Below are 21,980 nucleotides of genomic sequence, written 5' to 3' on the forward strand. Positions count from 1 at the left end.
CTTCCCAATAAACCTGCTATTACGTTTAGGCGGGCCCGCACATTAAAAAGCATTATTGCGCCAAGTAAACTAAGACAACATAATATCACTAGTACTAAAAAAAGCTTAAGTACCCTGGCGACAAATAAGCTCACGGGGAGCTATAAGTGCGGACACCAAAGATGCAAGTGTTGTTATAACATATCGCACAATATTAAAGAAATAAAAAGTGCATCTACACAAGAAATATTCCCAATTAAACAAAGACTCGATTGCTCTTCTACATATGTAGTTTACGTCCTAACCTGCCAGTGTGGGATCCAATATGTGGGACGTACCACCATGGCACTGCGAGATAGGATAAAAAAGCATAGGTTTAATGTTAACAAAGGGTTTGAAAAACACAGCGTTTCTCGCCATGCCAAAATAAAACATAAATGTGATTTTTCTCAATTTACAGTAACTCCCCTGGAGCAAATCTCCAATAGTATCACCAATAGGTTTGAAGCCCTTAAAAAGAAAGAAATGTTCTGGATCTATAAAATCAATACACTCTATCCTGATGGACTTAATGAGGCCCTTGAAGACATTTCGTGTTAAATCATATTCACTAATAAACCATAAATGAAAGGGTTATAGTATGTTGTAATTGGTTTTTAGAAGGTTTTAACTTAGTATATTCATGTTATGATTTATTTATTTATTTATTATGCATACATATTGTTCCATCGGAATTTGCATGGGAAATATATATTGTAAAATTGTTTCTATTGTAACACATTATAATGCCTTGTTTTTTAAATATCGATATGAATACATTGTATAGTGTCTATGGGTATATAATGTGACTTGGGGCAAGTCCCCTTTTATAACACTAGGAAAGCACATACAGAAGAGCATAATCAATCTATCTTTTCCTAAAATAATTATAACGTAACAAACTCAGACGGTCGATGTAGCGAGTTAAATAACGATCATCAACAGTTGGCACCACGCATGCGCGCATCTCCGGCAGTATCCGTAGTTCAGCGGGTAGTGCCGGAGTCAATGTTATCCCTCTAGTTTGAAGTGCGCATGCGCTTAGACTTCGGGGAATCCCGTGAACTACGGAAATCCCCGATCATTCCTACACACGCCGCCCGATGCCACCAACGTTCGGATCACATGCGGTGGTGCGAATACTGGTTACTGGGGCTCAAACTAGCGTGATAGACTCAATCCGTCCCCCCCCCCCCCTTTTTTTTGCCTCAGAGCTCGGGCAAACTCATTTGTATACGTATGTATAGATTCCACAACAGCCGTCAGTACGCATGCGCAGGATTTTCGCGCGCTTCTCACTGATTTAAAGCACCTTCAGAACGAAAGCATGCTATTCTGCTTCTTCACGCCCGGCCACTGCTAACGCTTACAGCCCACTCGGTTAGTCATCAATTTGTGAGGTAAGAAATATCTTTCCCTTGGCTACTTAGGTATGGTTTTTTATAACAGCAACCATCAAAGCAAATTGCATACACTATAGACTTTGCCAGTCTGTACTGCAACTAGGATGCTATTCATAATCACATTGGGATTGACATTGGACATTTACCCTTTCTTGTCTTAATATGTTTTAATATAATTATGATGCTATTCATAGCCCCATTGGATATATATTAGATTCTTATTTCAAGTGTAATTTTAATATTTTTAGTATTTTTACATTGAAATCAATGTTTTTATTATCATGTATTTATATGTATTCTTTGTAATTGTAATTGTTACATCCAAAAGTAAGGAGACATACTCATAGGGAACATTTGTTTTATCTTTTTACTAATAGGATAAGTGTGTACAGTGGTAATACACTTGACAAAGGGGAAGCCCCGAAACGCAGCCCGCTGCGTCGTGTATTAGGAATTATAATAAAGATCGTGTTGAATTTATGGAATTTGGAGCAAGCGCAGTTCTTTCCACATCCATTGGTCTGTTTCTGTTCGTGTTCATTTCACCTCCTGGAGGTATTGGTTGTTACTACTGCTGCTGACAAGCTCCTATGTGCAAAGACACTCCTCTAATGAGAATCTAATCCTGGGGGTCTGCTCGGTGAATCTTCTCAATTCTTTCCTGCCGTCATTGCCTCCTTTGGACCAGAGAGCCGTGTGTGCCTAGGGACAAGAGAGTGAGTGATCAAAAGAACCCCCTTTTGATCCTCTCTTGAAGACGTCCTTCTATCACCTTGTAGCAACCCCGTATTAATTGTACAATCATGGACTTTTTAAACCAGAGGTCACTCAAACGTGAGGACCTCATTGAACATTATACCCGACCTGCACCAGCTCCCTTGGGAACAACTGAACAGGGTAACAGTGACTTAAGTACTTTTGAGGATACACCCAGTATATCCAAAGAGGAACTGGGTGATCTGTTTTGGGAACTGGAGAATCTTCTTGTTGAAGAATCCAGACATAGCCTGGACCACAGGTTTTTACTTGTGTATCTTAAGGAGGATATCACACCAAGGGGTTTAAGGTTCAGAAATCCCTCACCCTTTCCTAATGATGTAATCTTTTCAGAGGAATGGGATTCTTATCTACATAAATGTACGATAGGTCTAATTGAACGACTATCGCACAAACGCTTACAACTAGCGAATAACCTAAATGCAAGCATTAACTCGGCTAAAGCTGAACTTGAAAAATTTTCAGGTCATCCATTTTTCCAAAAAATGAGTAAAGTTCTTTACTCTAGAAGCATTGAGGTTGAAAGAAATCTCTTAGAGACTAAAAGTAGTAAGCTGAATAGAGATAGGCGCGATTTCGCCATGGGTAATGTCAAATTCTGGATATTGAATAAAAGAAATCCAATCATTAGGACACCCAAAAGGAATAATGCCAAAAACCCTACAGTCAGTACCTTTACTCCTCTTCATAGACAAGCCATACGTCAACTAAGGCTGAAATCAGGTGACCCAAGTATAGAGGAGAATGTCACCTGGAAACCAAAGATTAGTAAAACAAATTCTGATAAACCAACCAAACCAAACTACGGTAAACCATCCAAACCAATTGCCAACAAAGGAACATTTAATAGTTACTCCACTACACAGGTTTTACAACTACAGCCTAACATTAGGGAAAATCATGAACCTATTAACCCATACACTCCTTTGGCAACAAGAAACCAAACAGGTCCAGGGACAGCTAGTCTGGACAGTAAGTACAAAAATGGTTTATTATCAACTACCAGTAATATATCAATTGAGAGCAACGTTAATAATACAAAACTACAGCTTCCCCCCACCACCTTCATTACTATTAATACCACGCCTCCCACTAATTCAGCCCCCGAAACGCTTAATATCTCAAACCCAAATACCAAGGATACACATGCCACAATACAGAAGACTGAACTCCCCACTATTCCACCCACTAGTCCAGCCCACAACAGTTTGGACTCACCCACCAATGAGTTTGAAGATTCCCTATATGGAACACCACTCTCTGAATCCCAGATAATGAGAGCAATAGAGGAACCAAGCCCATCCAAAAAAGATCATTTTTTAGCCCTTCCCCAAGCTCTTACTCCCCCAACATATCATGTACAAGAACTACCTCTACATACAAGAATCACGAGGATATCAGATTTTTACACACCCATAGGGACAAAAAGGAAAATTCCGAACAATTCAGGGAGTCCGTCAAGAATAAGAGGAAAAGGGGGAGTAGAGGGGGAAGAAAGACTAATTCAAGCCCTAGATCTGACAAGCCCAAGCCCCAAGAGGAACAAGACTTAATTAAGATGGGTATATTCAATCTGTCAGACTACCAATTAACACAATCTGAAATAAAACTATTACAAAAAGGTCTATCATTTTGTCCAACTCAGAGAATAGATGATCTTGATTTGTTTATTGATCTGAACAAATTTGTGAGAAAACTTACCTTAAGTAGACACTTTAATATTAACGAAAAAAATGGAACAGGCACAAATTCCCAAATAAAAACAGAAACACAAATAAGTAATGCTCCTATTCCCGATGTCAACCAGGAACCCAATGAAGTTCTAACCAGTATAGAAGAGACAACCAAATCCCCAAAATCTATCAATACTCATTTAAAACCCAAATCCAATTTCAATCCACTTCATCATAAAGGAGCTAATATCCAAACCTTTTACTCCCTAGTTTCCTCTGAATTTAGAAAATTACGAAATAAAAGTGATGTTCCAACTAATTTGACCAAGCTAGAGAAGAAGGCCATGGATACCCTAAAAAATAATTCAACCATCATCATTAGAAGCGCGGACAAGGGTGGTGGCATCGTAATTCAAAACCGGGAGGCATACATTTATGAAGCTACTCGGATCTTATCCGATACTAACTATTATAAAGTGATCATTACAGATCCTACCCCCAAGCACCTCTTAGAATATACAGATCTTGTGCTCAAAGCCCATAGTAATGGGGTACTCACAAAAAAAGAAAGGGATTATTTGTTAGTCAAAAACCCCACAACGGCATTATATTATCATCTGCCTAAGATCCACAAGGATCAAAAAAATCCTCCGGGCCGGCCCATTATTTCAGGGATCAATTCATTAACTAGGAATTTATCCCATTATATTGATGTACTTCTACAAAAATACGTTGTCAATTTACCATCATACCTAAAAGATTCCGTAACATTACTGGATGAAATTCTCCCCATGGGATGGGGGGATGACTATCATTGGGCCACCCTAGATGTGACAGCTTTATACAGCAATATTGCGCATAATAAAGGCCTGGAAGCCATTCATAGTTATTTACTAGTAGATGATTCAATGCCAACAGCCCAAAAAAACTTCATATTGGAAGGAATTAATTTTATTTTATCTCATAATGTGTTTACGTTTGAACAAAAGACATATATACAGGTTAAAGGGACAGCCATGGGGACCAGGTTTGCTCCGGCCTTTGCCAATCTCTTCATGGGTCGATATGAAGAATCTTTGATACTCAATACACATCCATGGTCAAGGAATATTATACTCTATAAACGTTATATAGACGACCTACTGTTTATTTGGAAAGGGTCGGTTGAATCTTTTCATGAATTTACGACCTATTTGAATGATAACGATTGGGGGATTACACTAACCGGTAAAATTGATAAGTCGAAAATTGAATATTTAGACCTAGTCCTAATGGGTGATATGAAGGGGATCCAAACAAAGACCTTCTTCAAGAAAGTAGATAGTAACAGCCTATTGAATTTTAAGAGTCTCCATTACCATAAATGGAAAAGAAACGTCCCGTTTGGTCAATTTAAAAGATTAAAACGTAATTGTACAAATGAAACTGACTATCAGGCTCAGAGTGCTATCATGACCCAAAGATTCAAAGAGAAAAAATATCCTGCTTCGATAATCAATGAAGCACGACGTAGGGCCGCGAACCTCACACAAAAAGAATGTCTAATCACTAACAAGGTCAGTAACTCTGAAAATAAGTTTAAATATAATTTCATTACTTCCTTCAACGTTGCACATAAAACAGTTCGTAAAATCCTAGAAAAGCATTGGCACGTGTTATTAAATGACCAATATCTTAAGTCAACTCTTCCCAATAAACCTGCTATTACGTTTAGGCGGGCCCGCACATTAAAAAGCATTATTGCGCCAAGTAAACTAAGACAACATAATATCACTAGTACTAAAAAAAGCTTAAGTACCCTGGCGACAAATAAGCTCACGGGGAGCTATAAGTGCGGACACCAAAGATGCAAGTGTTGTTATAACATATCGCACAATATTAAAGAAATAAAAAGTGCATCTACACAAGAAATATTCCCAATTAAACAAAGACTCGATTGCTCTTCTACATATGTAGTTTACGTCCTAACCTGCCAGTGTGGGATCCAATATGTGGGACGTACCACCATGGCACTGCGAGATAGGATAAAAAAGCATAGGTTTAATGTTAACAAAGGGTTTGAAAAACACAGCGTTTCTCGCCATGCCAAAATAAAACATAAATGTGATTTTTCTCAATTTACAGTAACTCCCCTGGAGCAAATCTCCAATAGTATCACCAATAGGTTTGAAGCCCTTAAAAAGAAAGAAATGTTCTGGATCTATAAAATCAATACACTCTATCCTGATGGACTTAATGAGGCCCTTGAAGACATTTCGTGTTAAATCATATTCACTAATAAACCATAAATGAAAGGGTTATAGTATGTTGTAATTGGTTTTTAGAAGGTTTTAACTTAGTATATTCATGTTATGATTTATTTATTTATTTATTATGCATACATATTGTTCCATCGGAATTTGCATGGGAAATATATATTGTAAAATTGTTTCTATTGTAACACATTATAATGCCTTGTTTTTTAAATATCGATATGAATACATTGTATAGTGTCTATGGGTATATAATGTGACTTGGGGCAAGTCCCCTTTTATAACACTAGGAAAGCACATACAGAAGAGCATAATCAATCTATCTTTTCCTAAAATAATTATAACGTAACAAACTCAGACGGTCGATGTAGCGAGTTAAATAACGATCATCAACAGTTGGCACCACGCATGCGCGCATCTCCGGCAGTATCCGTAGTTCAGCGGGTAGTGCCGGAGTCAATGTTATCCCTCTAGTTTGAAGTGCGCATGCGCTTAGACTTCGGGGAATCCCGTGAACTACGGAAATCCCGGATCATTCCTACACACGCCGCCCGATGCCACCAACGTTCGGATCACATGCGGTGGTGCGAATACTGGTTACTGGGGCTCAAACTAGCGTGATAGACTCAATCCGTCCCCCCCCCCCCCCTTTTTTTTGCCTCAGAGCTCGGGCAAACTCATTTGTATACGTATGTATAGATTCCACAACAGCCGTCAGTACGCATGCGCAGGATTTTCGCGCGCTTCTCACTGATTTAAAGCACCTTCAGAACGAAAGCATGCTATTCTGCTTCTTCACGCCCGGCCACTGCTAACGCTTACAGCCCACTCGGTTAGTCATCAATTTGTGAGGTAAGAAATATCTTTCCCTTGGCTACTTAGGTATGGTTTTTTATAACAGCAACCATCAAAGCAAATTGCATACACTATAGACTTTGCCAGTCTGTACTGCAACTAGGATGCTATTCATAATCACATTGGGATTGACATTGGACATTTACCCTTTCTTGTCTTAATATGTTTTAATATAATTATGATGCTATTCATAGCCCCATTGGATATATATTAGATTCTTATTTCAAGTGTAATTTTAATATTTTTAGTATTTTTACATTGAAATCAATGTTTTTATTATCATGTATTTATATGTATTCTTTGTAATTGTAATTGTTACATCCAAAAGTAAGGAGACATACTCATAGGGAACATTTGTTTTATCTTTTTACTAATAGGATAAGTGTGTACAGTGGTAATACACTTGACAAAGGGGAAGCCCCGAAACGCAGCCCGCTGCGTCGTGTATTAGGAATTATAATAAAGATCGTGTTGAATTTATGGAATTTGGAGCAAGCGCAGTTCTTTCCACATCCATTGGTCTGTTTCTGTTCGTGTTCATTTCACCTCCTGGAGGTATTGGTTGTTACTACTGCTGCTGACAAGCTCCTATGTGCAAAGACACTCCTCTAATGAGAATCTAATCCTGGGGGTCTGCTCGGTGAATCTTCTCAATTGCACACACTATTATGTCCCATTGTGGACACCCATGAACAATTATTATACTATGGGGTCTTTTCAGATCCCAGAGTATAATAATCGGAGACCAAGGGGGTCGGTGGTGTCGGCCATCTTCAATGACATCTGGGATGTCAGGGACGTCACACAACTAGGCCTGAAGCCTGTCTGGAGCCCAGAATGGAGAGTAACACAGTTTTTTATGTTCCCTCACCAACCCTGGACCCCCGATCATTATACTCAGGGGTCTGAGAAGACCCCCGAGTATAATAATAGTGTTTTCTGGGGCCCGCAGTGTCACTTACTGATTCCGGCCCCTGCCCAGGATCGATAAGTAAATAGGGCCTGTTACCGTCTGGAGTAACTCCCGCCGGTAATGGCCTATTAAAAAAAAACAAAAACAAAAAACGCATCAGTAGCAGCTGTCACCGGGCCCCTTATCTCCCAGGCCCTGTTGCAGCTGCTACCCCGGTGGTTACGCCCCTGACACCAAGAAACATTCCATAGTGCAACACTCTAACGCTCCAAGAGGATGATGAAAATAATACCTGTTTTACTGTAGATCAAATGGATTACAAGCCACATAGCTCAGGCTAGGTTCAAACTTGTGCCCAGTCTCCGCTGTGGGATTAGTTCCCCATTCCACTTTAAAAATGCAGAAAGAAAAGTCCTGCAAGTGGAAACCCAGCGGACTTCATTATAGTCTATGGGGTCCATGAGTTTCTTTTTTTTTTTATTAAATGTAGATTGTGAGCCCCATATAGAGCTCACAATGTACATTTTTTTCCCTATCAGTATGTCTTTGGAATATGGAATGGAAAATCCATGCAAACACGGGGACAACATACAAACTCCTTGCAGATGTTTTTTTGCCCTTGGTGGGATTTGAACACCAGGACTCCAGTGCTACAAGGCTGCAGTGCTAACCACTGAGCCACCGTGTGGCCCCATGGGTCCATGAGTTTCTGTTGGTAACTCCTTTATTATAAAGTAGATTAGGTTTCTGTTCGTGGTGTCCCCATGTTGACCCCATTAATGGAAACCCAAACGCAGGTGTGATGCTGTTAGGATGGGGTCCCACAGGTTTCCCATCCGGGGCACAGTGCCACCTGTGGGCCAATCCAACCATCAACCTCAGCGTAGTACAGTGAGCTGTATGGACTCTAAGTCCAGCTTTCTGCCTACTGAGCATGCTCTGAACTTTTGGAGGCGCTCAGAGGCTGTCCCATTCTTCTCCTCTTGAGCGTGCTAAGACCTTTTGGAGGCGCTCGGAGGCTAAATCCCATTCTGCCCATACTGAGCATGTCCGTTGAAGTATGGCCACCGCCACTGTGGGCGGGGACTTGCCTTTATATAGTGTGAGCTGATGCCCGCTGGGTGCTCACACTTTGACTAATACTTTGAGACAGGAGGTCAGGATAAGGTTCCAGTGTTAGGCAGGAGCAGTCTAGGGATCTAGTGAGGATTCCTTGGCTCTGCCAGTGGGAATCAGATAAGCCTATTGAAACTGTCTAACAACTTTGTAGCTCCTAGCTGTTGTGGAGCCCCTTATGTTACTGACCAGGGGTGATGTTGGCAGCCTTTTCTGTATAGCAGGGTGTAGCAGTGTTCAGAGCTTCTCTCTGCTGAAGTTAGCAGACAACTTTTGCAAGGCTTCATTGGGCTACACCCAGCAGCTATACACTGGTGCAGCTTCCCAGTAAAGTTAACTGGAGAAGCTTTATTGCAGTCTGTTCACATTTGAACCACACAAGACATCTGCCAGTGCAGGAAACTGGTGATACATATGTCCGTCCACACACCCTCACCGTGCCTGTGCGAGTAATTTGTGTGGTGTATACTGCAGCTTGCAACTACTGCTCTGTACAGGCAGACGGCTGCCCCCTCTGGGGCTTGTGGACCTCTCTGCAGTGTTCTGCAGTCTAGCAGTTCTGTCATCATTAATAATATTATTTGTATATAAAGACAGAACCATAACAGATGCTGGCATGAGGTAGAACTTCGAAACATGTTGGTGCCTGAGCAGTAGGGATTTTAATCCATGTGATCTACATTAAAGCAATTTTTGTTGATGCTCTACATTACTTACTGTATCTCAAGCTATCTGGAAATAAGTACAATAGCAAGAAAGGACACATTTACAACTCATATCAAGTTCAGCCATTTTCCCTACACAATACACTATCTCACATACAGCGTGTATTTACTCACTGTAGCCTGACTTTCTACAGCTCTAACATAACGTCTACAGGTCATGTGATTGCCAACCACCTAAATCCTGTCCTGTAGAAGGATAGTAAGCAGTAACACGTTGTGTACACTGTGCAGTATATAGTCAGTGTATAGTGACATGAGTCACCACCCCAAGGTCTGATCACTGTAATAAGAAGCAATTAGTGATAGAAATTCAGGTATTCACACTGCCAACTTCGTGAGCTACAATTTGTATGTTAAAGATGTATGAATGTAAGCTCTTTGTGAGCAGGGCCTTCACTCCTATTGTTTGATATATTTATAGCACTGTCACATTGTAATTACTCATATTGTATGTTCATGTGTCCTCTGATTTGTAAAGTTCTATGGAATACGTTGGCACTATATAAATAAAGATTATTATTATTATTATTATTATTATTATTATTATTATTATTATTATCATCATCATCATTAAACTACTGTAAGTGATTTCTCAGGGTATTATTTTTTGGTAGTTGAAAAATAGTGTACTAAGTTACACACTAAATACAGTTCTTCAATCATTACTGGAGCGGCTAGTAAAGTCCAGGATTAAGAACACCCATCCCCAGAAACTTCAAAGCAAGTTTCAATATAAATGCATTCATTTTAGGATCTTGAAGCTGTACAGGGCTATATTATGGTAGCCATAGAGCTGTACCTCTATATGCATCTGATTTATCAAAGTGCATGGTCTACTAGATGCCATTGTTTACAGCTATTGTTTGTTCCGGATTTTTGGAGAAGTAACAAAGATGCTCTTAAAAACCATTTAAAAAAAGAAAAGGACTCTCTAGGCATTCCAAATATATCCAGGTTTAGAGACTTAAAGCAGGTCACAATATTAGGTATGAATATTTATAATCTCTATCCTGAAAGGATTTGGAAAGCCTAGAGGGCCAGCTTCTATTTCTAAATAGCAGTTGACATTTTTTGTGAGTTTATATTTAACTACCAATATAACTTTCCTTTTTTTGCTCTTAGACTTAAAGATATAATTCTATATAAAATAGCCATATAACATTTTGCAAGTAGCCCACCTTAGATGTGGCTGATCATTAGTTGTAGGTAAGCTTTCGGTAACAGACAGAAGCCATGTTTGTAACCACTTAACAATGTATCAAGCATTTGTAATCCACATACTTTCACAATAATTGATGATATGACTGATCTCCGATTTGGCTAGAGGTTCTAGTTTGTCTCGACACCATTGACACAAATAAAATAGTATATTACTTTAATGTAAATTGACATGATACCATGTTGTGTTAAGGAAAAACACTCAAATTATGATACACATGTCTGGACATACTCAGCCAATAGGGGAGATATATTTGTATTGTCACTTTAAATTGTCATTGACAAATGACATACCAACTGTACCCAGGATTTTTCCATTAAATCTAAATTAACTGTTGAACATTGGTGGCTTGGTCCATGTAAGTGATGGATGCTCATAAGTTGTGACTGATAATACTAGGCCACAAGTAAAACCTGTGACTGTGACGCTAGGTTCACACCTGCGTTCAGCCCTCCGTTGTGTGCTTTCCGTCTTCTACATGCAAGAAGACGGAAAGCACAGACCGGGTCCGGCCATGAGCGGCAGTGAGCATTTTATGCTCTCTGCCGCGAAACCGTTTTTTTTAAATCCGGACACAGAGTAGTGTATGTCCGACTCTGTGTCCGGATTAACAAACCCAGTTTTGCGGTGGAGAGCATAAAACGCTCACCGCTGCTCATGGCCGGACATCTCTCTCACCCATTCAAATGAATGGGTGAGAAAGACTCCTCCAGGTTTCCGTATCCTGCTCTGTTTTATGCGGGAAATGGAAACCTGCATAACGGAGTGCCGGGCGCAGATGTGAACGAGCCCTAAGCTGTAACTAAGAATATGACCACTATATTGTAATGGTGATGGTCTAGTAACTCATTTTCTGGATTATAAGTACTCAAATAGCGGGGCTTTCCTCTTAGGGGGTGTTCACACTTCCATCACTGTCCATCCGTTGTGATTTTGCCAAAATTGCAGGAAAAACAGCTTGAGGTCGGCTTGCATATGGTCAGTTTAGAAACGCATTCATTTCAAAGTGCTATTAAAGTAAACCAGAAGTGTCCGTACTCAGCCTCTCCGTGGTAAACCATTTTTTTTGCACGGACACAAAGTCAGACATGCAGGACTCTGTTGTCCGTCCAAAAAAACCTCGCTTCACAGTGGAGAACCTGCATAAGGACACTGGTGGTTTGCAAGCTGTCTCCAAGTTCTTTTCCTGCAATTTCAGCAGACTGACGGCGGGTGGACAGCGGTGCAAGTGTGAAAGCCCCCTTATCCCATCCATTACAACCAATCAAGGCGAGACCTCCACATAGCATTAAGCTATTAATCGCTTGACATTTAATCTGTCTTCATATTACATGGGATTAACATATCTCTTTTAATCTCTTTACATCAGGAACCCACACTTTGTAGCAGTCAGAGTTACAGTCACATATAAATATATAAATGGTTCTGTTGGCAGAAGTCATATGAAATTGAGCCATAATTATTAGGATTAAAATTATTACTACAATCTTACCAGTATCGTAGTTACTATAAGTGACCGATTTGATAAAGAATCTGTAATATTTGCAGGTTTTTCTTTCTGATTTTCAGTCATATTTAAGCCACTAGCAGGGTCCCAAGTACCAATCTGTAGAAACCATGGGAAAAAACAAAAAGAAACATTTATTACAAGAATAAATGGTAATTTGTATTTGTCATTAGATTAGTTTTCACAATATACAAATATAAGTGATCTAAAGGGGGAGTACATTGTAATATTAACAGAAACAGGCACTGCAGGGTAATGAGGACCATTTCTTTGACTACTTGGATAAAGGGAATCACCACGGTTCTTGAGGGAAGGCCAAAGTTGTTGCTATGATTAAGGAAAAGTAGGAAAAAATGCTATTTTCTTGACAACTTGAAGAAGGGTGAAAACAGCAGCATCTGTAAACTTTAGAGAGGTATTCCCATGAACATAGCAATATTTAGATTTGTGGACAATTAATAATTATAAATTGCAAACATAATGGAAAATATTTCAGAGTTTTAAAGGTTTTCTCTGATCTTCTTATTGGTGACAGTCTTGATCAGTTGGCAGTGGACATGGCAAGACCTTCCTTTTCTCTGAAAGTCAACTATGATTTTCTTGTTGTGTCCAGCAGCGGCAGGAGCAATGCTGCTATTCCGCTCCTCCACCCCACCCCCCCTCCAAAATAGCAGCAATGCTCCTGCCACTGCTGGCTTCATGCAGGGCAGGAGCTTAGCGATGTTGCAGGCCCCGACGCCTGTGTCAGCGTCTAACCCTCCCCGGCATCTGCCTTTCTATTCAGTAGATGCCGGGTCTGTATTGGCGGCCCTTCCCCCCAAAGTGTCTGTATTGGCAGACCCATACCTGTACAGTTAGAAGCTGGCTCCTACGTGGCGATATCACAGGAGCCGACCTGTTCTGGTGACAGCCAGGAGCCTACTGAAGGCTCCCAGGCCTGTCATTGCTATATTACTATTGCAGCTGGTCCATGACCAGCCGTAATAGTAATGTACAGCATGTCCCATAGACGACAATACAGTTGTATTGCCGTCTATGGGACTTGCAATCAAATGACTGAAGGGAATAAAATAGTAAAAAAAAAAAATAAATAATGAAATAAATAAAAGTTCTAAATCACCTCCTTTCCCTAGTATACATATAAAAGTAGAAAATCATACGTCAAACACATACACATTAGGTATCCATGTGTCCGAAAATGCCTGGTCTACTAATAGTTTTCCTGAACGTCAAAATCAAAAGTGCCAAACCGCCGGGTTTTTTTTCAATAAAAAGTGATCTAAGCAATAAACATTCCCCAAAATGGTATAACTAAAAAGTACATCTGGCCCCACAAAAAAATGCTCTATGTGTCCCTGTACAGCTGCAGGGTCACCTGTCAATGTGGCCGTGCAGCTGTTGCAAAACTACAACTCCCATATATTAAATATTTTACCATTTTTTGCTTCAAATTTTTTTCCCCCTATTTTCCTCCTCTAAAACCTAGGTGCATCTTATAGTCCAGTGCGTCTTATAGTCCGAAAAATACTGTATATTCTCCCCAAAATGTTCCCAATAAACTGCCACTTGTCCAGCAAAAAATATGCCATCGTACAGTTACATTGATGGAAAAAATAAAAATGCTATAGGGTTTTCTATGTGATGGTTTGGTCATCAAGGGTTAAATAAATTAATAATGCTATTGACATGGCTAGAAAAATAATAAAAACATCACTCAACTATTTTCAGTTCTTTAGGTCAGCAATGGGATGTGCATAGAAAAAAATGAAGTTGATGAGTGATAATCTCAGCAGTGGCTCCACACAGTTTAATGTCCCCCAGAAGTGGCCCCGTACAGTTTAATGTCTCCCATAGAGGCTCAGTACAATTTAATGTCCCCCAGAAGTGGTTCCCCCACATTTAATGTCCCACCCGTAAGCTCAGAAAGCTTTAGCACCAGTTCAGAGGTTCTTTACTTCTAGGTTCTGCGGATCCAGCTCCATGGGCAGAACCAGGGAGAAGACTACAGTCCACAAATTACAGGGGTAACATGTGACCCATGGGTTTCATATTGGAGACCTTGCTCTATCAAATTGATTCCATAACAAGATTTATATTTTGATTATTCTGCTATTCTGCAGCAATAAGCCATTATGTGTCATTTATACCTTTATACAATTTCTAAAATCGGTCTCTTTTTCTGGACTTTTTCTTTATATTTGTATAATCCTCCAGGTACAGTATTAGAACAGGTGGTTGTATATACTGGTTTTAAAATGATGTATATATCTCTAAAAAGATTGACAAAAATATCCAGCATAACATACAGTTGTAACAATATTCTCTTGCAAAGATGTCTCACTATGCCTGGAATTTACTATTTAATAAAATCCTTCTGGTCTTAAAGTATCTCTGGTGACGACAAACCATCCTCCGTGACACTTCATAATATCCTCTGGAGTACTAGTAGTAATTTTCCTACATTAATGGCATTTTTAGCCAATATGATCAAAACTAACTAATGACAGCGATACGATTGCATAGTTATTGCTATGTAATAAACCTTTACAAAAATTCTAAACTATTTTTACTGTATACTAGATGGACCTGTCTGTTCTATAATGCCCACGTGACAGCCATTTCAAAGTGTCCATTGGATAGCCATTATTCACTGCATATGAATAAGCACTAACCCTGGAGTTCCCCAAAATAAAAGAAGTAACGACTTGCTAGTACATTTCTATGGCTACTAGTAAAGAAACTGTGATTACATAGGTAGAACAAATTATTTATGATGATTATAGGTTTTTATATATTTGGATTTAGCTTTGAACAGAAATTGTTTGTATTATTCAACTGAATAATAAATCAGAAGCAATTAACCAGCAAATATTGCTTAGGGAATATAATACTTTTTAATTTACTTTTAACAATTTACTTGCTACAACTCTTTAAAACACTCCTGGGCTTGTTCATTAGTGTTTTATTGTATTGTTATTAGCTTAAATTTAATTTAATATCCCAAGCTGAAAGAAACTATAAAGAACTAAAACATCAAACACAACCTTCATTAAATAACTTTACAAAATTTTCTCAATCTCTCGGTCTGTAGGTTGAATATATCAAGTACCTTTTCAAGGCCTTCTTCTTTGAGGCTGATCACATCTAAATCAAAGTCAGTCCGTAAGCCATTGGTTTTGTTGAATGTTATTCTGCCTGTGAGGCCTTCCCAGTGAGCCTGAAGAAGGAAGGAACAATGTGTTTTGGTAAGAATATAAAAAGTAATCATAATGTCTTAAAAAATACAATATAAAAAAATTAAAAGTTGAAATATTTTATGTTGTAAGTTATGTTGTCACAACCTAGGTGTATTTTTACAGGATGAACAAATCTTGTTTGTTTTTTTTTTTTTTTAATTTAAAGAGGTCCTTTCATGTCCTTGGGCATGTGCAATATTATATACCGCTAGAAAGCCGACAGTGCACAGAATTCAGCACACTATTGGCTTTCCTGTTATGTGCCACTGGTGAAGAGCTATTGGTGCAGTTACCATAGCTCTTCAGTGTCAGAAGTGCGTTCCTCACCACTCAGTGTCATGGCTGGGGGGTAAGGAATGCCCCACCTCAGAGTACAACACTATGGACTCTTCTGTCAGGAGGGGCGTTGCTAGCTATACTGTCAGAAACACCCTACTGACGGGCTACGGTAACAGCACCGATAGCCCAAGGGGGACATAACGGGAAAGCTAATAGTCAACTGAATTCAGCACACTGTCGGCTTTCTAGCAGTATATACATTGACGTAACTAGGAATGGCGGAGCCCCGTGGCGAACTTTTGACATGGGGCCCCCCCAACACTGAAGATCTCGACCGAGTCCCTCCTACGCATTCCTGCGCGCTCTATTATGACCAATAGTGGCCCCTGCACACAGTATTATGTCCCTTAGAGGCCCCTGCACACCATATTATACCCAATAGTGGCCCCTGCACACAGTATTATGTCCCATAGTGGCCCCTACAGGACTAAATACTGTCACGTCACCCGCTGACCGCTATACCAGGACAATACAATTTAGTAACTTCATGTGTCTCATATTAATAGAAGTTAACCCCATCATGTCCTCACATTAACCCTTGTGTACCTCACATAAGAGTTACTGATTTGTGAGAGACATGGAGGTAATAATAAAGTATCTTCATTACTATTACCCCCATATGTCTCACATATCAGTAACTCTTATGGTGAGGCACACAGGGGTTAATGTGAGGGACATGATAGGGTTAACTGCTATTAATATGAGGCACATGGAGTTACTAAAACAAAAGTAATCACCCCAAATGCCTGATATTAGTAAGTATAGTAACCCCAGTATGTACCTGTGTACCTGATATTAATAAGTATAGTAATCCCAGTATATCCTGTGTACCTGATATTAATAAGTATAGTAACCCCAGTATGTACCTGTGTATCTTTAGTTTCATTTTCCTGGAGCTTCTTCTTCTTCTTCTTCTTCTTCTTCTCTTGCAGGACGGCAGGAGCTCAGCAGGGATAAGCCCCGCCTCCTGGGCTCTCCTCAGCCCTCTCATTGGTGGGCAGAGGACAGGCAGAGAAAGGGAGGGGGGAGAGAGGGGGAGGGAGAGCGTCCTGAAGCGCTGAGAGGAGCCAGACCTGCAGCTCCTGTGTCTCAGCCGTTGCTGCAGCTTCGGGGCCCCCTGTTGGTGGAAAGTATTCCACCAACAGGGGGCCCCGATCATTATACTCGGAGGTCCGAAAAGACCTCCGAGAATAATGATAGCAGCAGTAGCAGCTGTCACCGGGCCCCTGATGTCCCGGGCCCTGTGGCAGCTGCTTCTGCTGCTATGGTGGTAATTACGCCACTGAGTATATAATACCGCATGTGCCTGTGGACATGAAAGTTCCTCTTTAAGGTACGACATGTTCAACTTTATATATGTAATAAAAAAATAAAATGAAAACTTACCTCTTTTATGAGGCTGATAAAACGAGAACCAAATCTCCAAGGTTTATGCCGATTACATTGTAATGAACTAACTGTCATCTGTGGGAATTGTTGTACAGCTACTGAGACCACATGCACCGCGTCATACATCAAGGCTGCATCAGTCTAAAATAAAAGAATTTAGAAGAAAAAAAATTACAGTGAATTATTTGTAAATGCTCAAAATTTCACATTTTCAAGTGCCCATTATTATTACACAAGTGAAAGAAAATTGTTAAGAAGCCTTCAGGTATACTTACTGTACAGCATTTTAAGGTACAGCATAGATATTAGTCTGAGATTCATTTCAAGTATTGCTTTTACCTCTCTCTTCAGTATAATTAATAATCTCTGACTGTCGGAGTAGTAATGTGTATGAAGTTATAAAACGACCTTTTCTGCATTGTTGAAGAGTGTTCCACTGGTACTTAAGAACATTACACTTAGTATATATGAATTACCTCTACCTGTCAGTATTGGAGGCACCATCATTGATATTTATGGCTACTGTAGATGCCTCCGGTAAGCACAAATATTGGAACCTCTTTGGCTGCATTATGTAAGCAATGTAGCTTCCTCTTATTTGGGGAGTCGCATAAATAAAGACATAGAAAGTATCCCATGACATACTTGTAAAAAAGTCGGATTTGTAAATTCTATTTTTTTTTAACATTGCAACTGGAAATGTGAACATGTTTCACTGTTTTCAAATCACATGGCTTCAATCTTTTTTTCACATTATATTACTATGGAGGGATTTAAATCAATTAAATTTTTAAGTATTCGATAAATTATAATAAGGTGAGAATTAATTTAAGTGGTTTTCTATCTAGTCTAAGCGTTTTGGACAATTACACAGTTTCTTAGCAGTACAATGGTGTGTCTACACTCATCTAATCTCCGGTGTCCTTAAAGGCAAAAAAGGACAACCCGTTTAATGATTAAATAGGAAGGGGTCAGCAAAAAAAAAAAAAAAGTAAAAAATTTTGCTGCACAGTCCAGTTTTCTGGGTCCCGTGTTGACGTGTAGCAGAAGTCCCAGCCACACATGATCACTGATGTCAATCAGCGGCCTCAGCAAAAGACCTGAGATACCACTACCTGTGACATCACAGGTCTCTTCCCAAGGCCTGCTGAGGTCACTGATTGTCCTCAGCAGTCATGTGGCCAATCAACGGTTCCAGCGGAAGGGATCTGTGACATCACAGCCAGTGAACAGTTTCACTTTGAGAAGACACCAGAGCAGAAGGATCAAAAGGCGCTTGTAGGACATCAGAGCATCAGGGTTACAGGTGAGTATGGGAACATGCACTGGGTTGGTGGTACCAAAATACAACTGTTATCACAAAGGGTACCCCTTACTTGATGACTAAAACCTAACTTTTATTAAATAATTTGCTAAAATTCACTCTAAATATTCCCACTACACAAACACATACACACCCAGGACCCTATATTCCACCTGGTCCCTATAAGTGAAAATAACTTAGGAGGGGGTTGGTTCCTGTCAGTTCAAGGGTTTAGAATCCAGTTGGTGGTTTCACTGGATTATTTTAACTGTCAAGAAACCCCTTTCAATGTGACCCCTTCCTAATACCACACCATGTAAAACCAGACAAACAGCACTGTATGGCCAACAAAGGGTTAGTTGCTAAGGGTTAACTGCAATGGGGGCAACACCCATAGTGTCTCTTGTGGGTCAGTAACACAAGTGGCCTGTTTATATGCAGAACTAGACAAAAAACCCAATATTCATGCAGCCCAGCTAATTCCTGGCCAGTCTAACAGTGCTGTGTAGTGGGAATATTTAGAGTGAATTTTAGCAAATTATTTAATAAAAGTTAGGTTTTAGCCATCAAGTAAGGGGTACCCTTTGTGATTACAGGTGAGTATGATTTTTTTTTTTTCACCTTCCCTGGCTGTCTTGACATTAAAAAAATGTTTGGACAACCTTTTTAAGGAATATAAATTGTCTTGAAACCAATTCAACATAAGGTCATGACACACTAACAAAAGAAAGGCTGCAATTGATGCTCTATGACTAGGTGGTCACACATAAACACAAATAGGATAATTAGCATGGATATGTCCAGCGAAGGGGACAGGAACAGAAGGCTACATATGCATGTCAGACATCATGAATGAGTAATCAGCTGTCTCAATACAGAAACCGTAAAATTTTGTACATTCCTGGACTGGAAATAACCACTCATATGGCAAAATAACAACAACAATAATAATAATAATAATCATAATAATAATCATCATCATCATCATCATCATCATCATATTTTATCTATGATTAATTATATTTGTAACAAGTGTATTTCATTAGGATTCCATCTACAATTATATTAATTAGACTGTAGTCATATGTTCACATTTTGATCTTATACTTCTTTTGCCTCTGGGTCTGTGAAAATGGATGACACACAGATGCCATCCTTTCTTTTCATTGACACATAGATTTGCATTGATGTGATGCAGCAGTGATGAATCCGCATCAGTGAAAAATTCCAAACATGAGAAAACTGAAAAATGATCGGCGCTATTTAGCATGTCTTTTTGGCTGGAACATGGGGACAGTCGCTGCTTATAAGCATCGAGGTACTCTACTTCTATACCTCCATAGACAGTCCAAATGGTCACATTGTGAATAGAAAACAGAAAAGCAGCACTCACAACTGGTCCTCATACCTTCAAGGTTTATTCATAGCTCATAGCACTATAATATTGATGGAAAAGGAGTATTATATAAGGGAGGCAAATAAACAACTTAGTGATATAGTTACATATGATCAAATAAAGGTAGACCCCATCAAAAAGATTCAAGGTGTACTTCAGACCCTCATTAGAAGAGTATTGAGGAAGATGTGTTATCTAAGAACATGCTTTACCCCATAATAATCCAGGTGCCTATGAAAGACGTGTTGCAGTAGATTTCAGTAGACTAAAATTATCACAGCACTCCATTCTTATAATGCAAAACTTCAAGTTATTTTATTAACATATGGCCCCACAGAAATCCAGTACAAAGTATAGACATGAACCAGATATTAAAAAAAATGGATGTTTTGGTGTATCCACCTTCCTCAGTGAATATGGAACATCTCCAAGCCAGGCATATACAAATCCTCTGATAATTTTGCCCTTCTTATTTGAAGGATATTAACAAGTTCCTTAATGCTCTGTGCAACTCTGAGTGGAAGAAAGACCATCTCTTAGCATCAGTTGATGTAGACAATCTGTACACTCCACCCACATGAATGGGAGATACAAGCATTCCGCCATGTTTTGGGTAAAACAGAAAAAGGTACTGACTTCACCGATTTTGTGTATGAGACATTCTCTTTGCTGTTGAACAATAATGCTTTTTGTTCCAAGATATCTGGTATGTACAAAAGATCAAAACGGATATGGGCATGCCAGTCTCCTGTACATATACTAAGCTATATTTGGAGAAAAGATATGTTTTAAATGACAGTAATCCATATGTTGGTAATATCAAGACATATTTAAGTTACATCAATGACATGTTCATTATATTGGAAGGGACATGTGACATGTTTGAAGGATTTGTCATGTAACTAAATGACATAAATGACATGAATATTTTTTTTACAAGTAAAATCAGTCCGGAACTTTTTGGTGGAAATTAAAGGGGAAGATTTAAGGATGTCGCCCTACAGAAATTATCAAAGTAGTCAGCCAAGTCCCATCAAAATTTCTATCCCTTACAGTCAATTTTTGAGGCTTAAAAGTTATTAATAATGATGAGGAGGTCTTCTAGTGCTGAGCTTAGAAGATGAGCACGTCTCGTGAATAGGGGTTATCTATAAAAGAGATAGATAAAGCCTAGGATAGGGTAACCAAAAAAGAAGAGAAAACATTAGGGTGGTTAAACAAAGAAGTGATATGGATAAACATTTAATCTTTTTGTTTACATATAATGTGATAGCAGAAAAATAGAGTGCTGTCAGAGGGAACTGGTACATGATTGAAAGAGACTGTGCATTGAGTGAGGTAGTGAAACGGCAGTCATGTATATCATTTAGATGCGGTAAATCACTGAAAGATATCTTGCTGAATACACAATTAACAAAAGAAAGACATAACATTTGGCTCAATAAAAATGCCCCAAAAGATAAGTTTAATTGTGGAAGGTGTAACTTCTGTTTTGTCAATCTACAGAATTAAAGTGGTCTCCCATCTGAGCCTCTCAGCCAGGCTGCCGTCAGCATCTGCTTCTCACTTTCTGTATTTCTCTCCCCCTCCTCCCTCTGGCTGAATGGGACAAACAACACTTCTGCAGGTCAGATAATCTGCAGATTCTTGTACAGAATGGACTCCATGTTATCTGTGTGTTTACATAGAGAGATAACAGACTTTATCAGAAAACTGCAATTAGCTGAATGAATGTCCTGCTGGCAAGAACAGTGAGTGAATGACGTCACTTGTCCTGTAGGTTTGTGGTTATAGCAATGCTGTGTAAACAATGGGAGGAATAAATTCACATAACAGGCAAACAAAGCAGAATTTCTAAA

At 39.3% G+C, this 21,980-nt stretch overlaps 1 protein-coding gene across 1 annotated transcript in view; it reads right to left on the reverse strand.

Moving 5' to 3' along the window:
* GRIK2 (glutamate ionotropic receptor kainate type subunit 2) overlaps window positions 1-21,980 on the reverse strand; it is a 627,159-nt gene that overhangs the window by 230,185 nt on the left and 374,994 nt on the right. The window contains exons 8-10 of the mRNA XM_075268133.1: window positions 17,420-17,563; window positions 15,568-15,675; window positions 12,444-12,557 (exon numbers count right to left, since the gene is read on the reverse strand). Coding sequence (XP_075124234.1) covers window positions 12,444-12,557; window positions 15,568-15,675; window positions 17,420-17,563 — 366 coding nt within the window. The remainder of the gene's footprint in view (window positions 1-12,443; window positions 12,558-15,567; window positions 15,676-17,419; window positions 17,564-21,980) is intronic.

Source organism: Leptodactylus fuscus, chromosome 3 (genome assembly GCF_031893055.1).
Source record: "Leptodactylus fuscus isolate aLepFus1 chromosome 3, aLepFus1.hap2, whole genome shotgun sequence".
Lineage (NCBI taxonomy): Eukaryota > Metazoa > Chordata > Amphibia > Anura > Leptodactylidae > Leptodactylus > Leptodactylus fuscus.